The sequence below is a fragment of the Asterias rubens genome, chromosome 14 (genome assembly GCF_902459465.1).
Source record: "Asterias rubens chromosome 14, eAstRub1.3, whole genome shotgun sequence".
NCBI classification, from domain to species: domain Eukaryota; kingdom Metazoa; phylum Echinodermata; class Asteroidea; order Forcipulatida; family Asteriidae; genus Asterias; species Asterias rubens.
In genome coordinates, this window is record NC_047075.1 from 2,309,391 (window position 1) to 2,316,658 (window position 7,268).

General features: G+C 40.0%; 1 protein-coding gene across 1 annotated transcript; it reads right to left on the reverse strand.

Moving 5' to 3' along the window:
* Positions 1-2,176: 2,176 nt before the first annotated feature.
* On the reverse strand, positions 2,177-6,724 carry LOC117299506. The gene is made up of 2 exons (XM_033783053.1): positions 6,550-6,724; positions 2,177-4,752 (listed from the first exon to the last, which is right to left on the reverse strand). The coding sequence occupies exon 2, from the start codon at positions 4,713-4,715 to the stop codon at positions 3,174-3,176; it is 1,542 nt and encodes a 513-aa protein (XP_033638944.1). The 5' UTR covers positions 4,716-4,752; positions 6,550-6,724; the 3' UTR covers positions 2,177-3,173.
* Positions 6,725-7,268: the final 544 nt, after the last annotated feature.

Here is a 7,268-nt window from a genome sequence, read left to right on the forward strand (position 1 = left end):
TTAATTCGTAGACTTCTCACTGTTTAACTTCCGAACTATAAAATACATTCAAATGCTAACATGCTAAATACTCACTGAAAACTTACTTCAAAATCAAAACAGATTCGAATAAGAGCTTTCAAAAACTTATAATTTAGACACAATATTATGAGATGAATATTTCTCATCATTAATCCTTATTATGTATATATAGTCACACTGACATCATCGTTGATGTTTTCACTTTAAAGTTGCGTGACCCGATTTTTGCAAAAAAACAACAACAATATTCTGAATGATTTTTGACAGGATGTTGCCGTTTCATAAAGAAAAAACATCAACATTTTTAACTTATACCGGCCACGCACTAGCCTTTTGTCAAGGCCTTCATGACCTGGACAGCTTCTTATACAGCTGCTTTCCCAAGCGACTGGAAGGGGAGACCACGCACCTAGAGTCGTGGCTTGCTGTTACGCTTTGTCACTCGACTGCGTGCGTGGTCTCCCCTTCCAGTCGCTTGGGATCGCGGCTCTAAGAAGCCGTCCAAGCTACGAAGGCCTTGACAAAAAGCTATGCCACGCATGGAATAATTCACAAAATAATAATGTGACATGCAAAAGTGTGTTTGTTGGTGGACTTGAGGAAATGCAATTTGGCGAAGTATGTTTTTATTTATTTATTGATATATATATAATAATATTTTACTCTTTGTCGTGCAATTACCTCACTAAAACAAAAGCTTGTAGCTGCCGCCAATCTTGGCGTCACAATTTATTGTTAACTTTTCGTTAAAGATTGTGGAGCAATACATAACCGGGCGTGCTGTTAAAGGTAAAGTTGCGGCATGAGCCCGAACAGTTGCGCAGTTTGTATTTAAAAGCTTACCTGTTAAATAGATAAACTATAGTGTTCGTCTAAGAAATGCTGTTAATTCGAAATCAGTTAAAATCTGTTGAATTTTTTGAATATTCAAACATCGTTTGTTTGCGATTTTTTTTCTTTTATGTTTGCGTGGTTTCCGTTTAAAGATACAGCCTTCCATCCAGTTTGCATGAAGGATTGGACGTTCTTTATGTCACACTGCAGAGAGCGTCGAAATTCATAACGGGTTCCAACCGCAGCAGCATTCGAACATACACTCTTAACAGAATACAGTTAGGTCAACTGAACCTTCGCAGAGACTAGTGTTGCATCTTGTTACATATTTCTGTCCATAAATCACGATAGTGACGTTTGTAACAAAACGATGACCCGAAATTAAACTACAACTACTCTAAGAATATTCCACCGAAGTTAAAGCCTTCAAGTTTGTGCAACAGTAGTTTGCTTTTGCAAGAAAAGAGTCAACTAATTCAAAAAGCCAGTAAAATTTATATACAATTTATACAAAATCTCTTAAAGGCAGTGGACACTATTGGTAATTACTCAAATTAATTTAGCATAAAACATTTCTTGGTGACGAGTAATGGGGAGAGGTTGATGGTATAAAACATTGTGAGAAACGGCTCCCTCTGAAGTGCCATAGTTTTCGAGAAAGAAGTAATTTTCCACGAGTTTGATTTCAAGACCTCAGATTTAGAACTTGAGGTCTCGAAATCAACCATCTAAACGCACACAACTTCGTGTGACAAGGGTGTTTTTTCTTTCATTATTAATCTCGCAAGTTCGATGACCGATTGAGCTCAACTTTTCACAGGTTTGTTAATTTATGCATATTATGTTGAGATACACCAAGTGAGAAGACTGGTCTTTGACATTTTTACCAATATTGTCCACTGTATTTAAGCCTTTCCCCTATGGGTAATATTACTTAAATAACATGTTGAGAGATTGAGGGTTAAGATTATTCTTTCTGCTTGTACATACATAAACTGTATCTTATTTTCGGTAATAATATTTAAAGGATTTGGGTATTGCAACACAAAACACAATGTCACAGATTTACATTAAATTTACACCGTTTGAAGATAATTTTGACAATAGAAAGTGTCCATAAAATATGAGTTGCTGAGGTGCTGTAGTTTTTGAGAAATTAGTAAAACAATGTCATGAAAATACGTTTTTACATGCTAAAACATTTTTCGTCTCATGATCACTGAGACGAAAATCATGTTCATGACACTGTTTTACTCATTTCTCAAAAACTACAGCACCTCAGCAAGTAATATTTTCAGAGAAGCTTTCTACTATCATTATCTTTAAACTGTGTAAGTTTGTGTATTAATCTGTGGACATTGCGCTTTGTGTTAGAAAAAAAGTACATAGACCCTTTGAGAAACGCTATATCTTTTGAAGTTAAATATTCATAAATGTTTGTACAATTTGTCCTCTTCATTTAATTACATGCTTATGGTTGTATTAACTAATATTAAAAACAACATTTCTTCCGTAAGAACGTCAAGTATTTAAAGGTTCGCATTGTTTTCGGAGTGCACTTTTGGCTCAAAAACGTTTGTTATGAACATGGTTGTAAGATATTTTAAAAGTACACAATTAATCACACGAAAAATGTCCGTTCAGTTTTGGATTTCCTTTTACTTTGTGGTTTGGCATGGTCAGTTATTTTGTGATTTGGCTCTTCGAAATGGCGGACCGTGTTAGTTCACAAAGCAAAGGGAAAACCACACATTATACTCTGAATGAGAGGTTTTCAAAGTTAATTAAAATGATTGTTGTTAGGGACCGATCCATTTTATGATTTAAAAATAAATATCAGGCCTTTAAAATTAAAATCTAAAATAATTATTTTTAAATAAAAAAATGGATCGGTCCCTATTCCCAACCCCTCTGGATTAACTTTTACATCCCTCCAAATATATGACTGCAAGGGATTATTAAAGTCTACAACATTAAATGATACAACTAAAACATCTTTCCAACCATTCATTTTAACAAACGTTTTTTTTTTTTTCCAAAACGCTGAATCCGAAGACAACAAGTTAAGTCCTTTTATGGTTAACTCAGCCTGAACATCTGACGTCACTTTGAGGCTCTGTGAACGCCAGAGATCTGCCGTTAAGCCAACATACATTGTCACCTTTGACCTCACACCATTTCACATGGCTTTAATCATGGTTATCGAGATCCGCAGTTAAATCCAAAGTGTGTATACAAACACAACGTGTGAACATCAACCAATACACCTGTCCTTTGCGGGTCACAAGGACAGGGTACCAGTCTACCGCTGGCATTTGCTACCGGTAAGTTTGTGATCGATAAAGTAAACCATTTGTAATTGGTCTCCTTGCATGATGGTGGTCCAACATTACTGCGTTTTTCTCGTTTTTCATTTCCTCAAAGTCGATCAGATCTGGTGACGCCACGGTGCGACTATGTCCACCTTCTGAAGTCATTGACTGTATGATTCTCGGACTGGTTCTCCCTGGTTCAATCTCGCCCCTGGTGGCGCTCTTCAAGTCAAACATGGAGTCATCTACCGAGGCTGGATCGGTAGCGATTGGCTGTTGGTGAACCGTTGATACGAAATCCCTGCCCTTCTTCATTTGCAGCTGCACACCGTATATCTCAACATAGTCATCTCCATTGGTTTCTGTGTGGTTTGTAGAGGCGGTAGTCTGGGTTACATTTCTCTGACCTCCCAACCCGTTTCTGTCCTGGTAACATCGCTGTTGTTCAGTAAGGTTAGACACGTCACCATCTTCACTGGTGCTCACTACTCTCACCACCGTCTCTCGATTTGAAAGCTCGCTGGTGTCACTGACGTCATCTGTTTCTGTATTATTGGTTGGTTCACTTTCTTCAAAAGTGATAGGAGAACATGTAGCAGGTTTCTCGCCATTTTGTCTGATGTCGTCTGCGTCGGCTGGTTGTGTATGTTTTTCAACCCACGTTCCCGTCGAACTTTTATGAAGTTTCCGGTCGTTCTCGTCGCTATTGTCTGCAACTGGGGACGAAGTTGTTTCCTCTAGATTCAGACGGCTGCCATCTTGGTCCTGTGATGACGTTTCGTCAGCCTGGGTCAGATTTTCATCTCGAACCAAGGTCCCCAAAACGGTGTCCACGACCGATTCGGCGATAGAGGGTATGATGCGACCTAGCTCTGCCTTCAGTTTCGTCATGCACATGCCGATCAGCATACTGCGTAAATCGTTCGCTCCGCTGCACCTCGGAAGACTTTGAAGAGATGCTACAGAACCTGACCTCACGATGTCACCTTTTGGTGGTGTGGACATTTTCCCAGAACTTTCTGATGAGCTTTCAGAACTCCGTTCGAACTCCTGGGGTCTGGGTTGACCTGTTGTGGACAGGTCCTTCCAGTATGGGATCATTTGACCGTTCCGGTTGTTGTTATTGTTGTTGTCTTTGGCGAGCTTTGCTTCCAATTTTTTCACTTGCTTGTCATGGCTGGGACTCGCCATGTGTTGTTTCATCGGCGACGGGCCAGAGAAATTCTTCATGCATGGGTTACAGTAGTACAGGTGCCCCGACTCGTTCGGCGTGCGAGTGTTGATGTCGCCATCTTGGTGACGCCACAACGAACGGGAACCAACGAGATCATCCCGCGCAAACCCGTTTTGGGGCTTCGGCGGGGACCGCTCCGAGGCCGTTTCTCCGTTGGGTTTTTGAGAAACGCAGTTCCTCCTAGAGCCGCCCGGCTGACGTGGTTTACCGAAATCTTCTTTTTTCCTGTGCTTCTTGCCCGTGAAGTGCGACTGCGCGTGGGTTTCTGACGTGAATGTGACGTCACAGATGGAGCAGAAACTGCCGATATCCATTTTGGGTGTAGGGGGGGTTACGAAAGTGCCACGTGACCTGTCCAGCAAAATAATAAGCAATTATGAAAGCACCGGTTTTTAAAAGAGTCTTCCAGGCAGTGAAGCCTTTCTCAGACATCTGCAAGCACAATATTCTATGCAACAAGTTTGTATCTTGTATCATTATTTTCTTGCGACTTCGATGACCAATAATATTGAGCCGAAAATTTCACACGTTGTTGGGGGGTAAACACCAAGTATATATATAGGATACAGGGCAAAATTTCATAGAGCTGCTTAAGCACAAAATTTCGCTTAAGCAAAAAAATCCTTGCTTGGTAAAATCAGATTACCGGCCAAGACTCCACTCATAATTGTTATGCTAAGTAAACAACAGCTAAATATACCAGTCACAAGCAATGTATATGGCATGACATTTTGGCCAGTAACAATCATGTGTAAAATAAGCAAGCTGGTTTCGTGCTTAAGCAATTTTTTTTGCTGAAGCAGCTCTATGAAATTGGCCCCTGGTCTTTGACATTAATTACCAAAATCACACTCTTCCTATATGACCACAAAAACGTTCTTGGAAAGAACACTTCGAGAGTTGTTGATAATATTATCAAACATTGTTGAAAATTGCCCCCTTTTAAATAATATAGTTTAAGAACAAGCTATTTTTTTTTCACACACAAAAAGGGCATGAAGCTGTTGTCAGGAATCTGGGAAGGCACTACTTGTATTATTCTCTTGCAAGTACGACTACCAAATTGATCCTAAATCTACTTGGTTGTTTATGCATTTATTATTATGTTGGATTACACGAAAGTGGGGGGCTGTGGTTTTTGTGAAGCAGCTCTATTAAAGATGCTATGTCAGATATTTGGCCCCAAACATTAAAAAATAGATTGTTTTGAGTGAATGGTTTTACAAAGAGTATCACCCGCTCTAACAAAAACAGTTTAACTTTTACTTTTAATGGTCAGGAACCATGACAAAAATTGAAACGTTTCTTATAAAACACATAAGAATTACTCACGTGACATATCAACAAACTAATTTGGAGCACTTTATTTCACCGCTACTAATAATTGGCGGACCTTTTCGAGCAATGGCTCAAATGAAAGCTTGTAACTTTCTCGACCCCCATCAAAATACCTATTGAATCTTAAATCAAAATGTTTGGGTCAAATCGGCCAAAGATCTGGTATAGCATCTTTAAACTGTACCATACAGTTCGGTATGGTGGCATAAGTTAATAATAATAACATAACGTTTATAAGGCGCACAGTATCTGGATGGTACCATTCAAAGACGCCGGATGCTAGCAAGCAGACAAATTGAACAAATGAGTTTTGAGGTTGTGTTTGAAAGTAGATAGATCAGGTGTGTCCCTCAGTTCGACTGACAAGGAATTCCAGAGACGCGGTGCGCAGCTGGAAAAGGCACGGTCTCCGTAACTTGCCAGACGAGTTTTTGGAACATAGAGTATGTGTGATATTGATGACGATCTAAGGCCTGCCGTCGATTTCACAAAACTCTTCCTAACTTAAGACTTATGTTGGGACTTAGGACGAGTCCCAACCCTGCACTGTAGTATGCAGACCTTAAGATTAATCCTAAGTTAGGAAGAGTTACTCGTCCTTACTCGAGATAAGACGAGTCCTAACTCTTTGTGAAATCGACCCCTGGCCTTATATGTCGCTGCTGTAGAAGATCAGTATGTAGCAAGGAGCTAATCAAATTGATGGAACTGGGGGAGTTTATTGGCCGAAAACAACGATGTATCACACCGTTTTCTGTCAGTCGAGAATTTAATAACATAATTATCAAAATAAATTAAACCGCGTCTTACCTTGTTGTGTTGTTGTTAAGGCTGAAAGTACAGCTCAGTCCACATAGTTAACAGGCTAAAGCTTGCATTTAAAAAAGTCACATGAAGGAGACTATAAACTCATGACCACACTCCATGGAGGCAAATGATGTCCATTGTTGCAACAACAATTCACATAAAGCGTCAACATACCTGGGTTTGCAATGCTATTACGTGCAAAATGTAAACGCGAAGGGAATTTTTGTTGTGTATTGCCCAATTCGTATTGTGTGAGTCATTAATCGGGGAATCCCCATATCACGCAATAGCAGAGCTAGACTTGTAAACAAGCCGTTAAAAGTCTGTCGCGGTGATAGCGAAACGGCTCTTCAGCAATTATCTCGTGAGAGGGTGCTGCTCTGCGCGAGACTACTAAGTACTCTCACAGCTGCTATCAACGCGACAGACATTTAACGACTTGTTCACAAGTCTATAGCCGAGCCTGCCGCGTAATTATTGCATAGACGTGTTGTCAAGTCGTTATTGCGTGGTAGCGGAATACACTTTGTGGCTAGCTCTCCGCGAGAATGCGGAGATGGTAAGAATGCGTGTGTCACTGCCATTAACATTACAACCGACCTGTCACCAAGTCTACGTATTGCAAGGTGCGGGGACTTTTTGTGGAGGCCCCCGATTTCACAGAACTAGTGCTATTTATGGCGTGTATTTATTTATTTTAATTTTTTTTTTTTTTTTGGGGG

What these genes read in the sequence shown, in the direction of transcription:
- LOC117299506 (XM_033783053.1), bottom strand. Translation starts at nt 4,715, where the DNA reads ATGGATATCGGCAGTTTCTGCTCCATCTGTGACGTCACATTCACGTCA.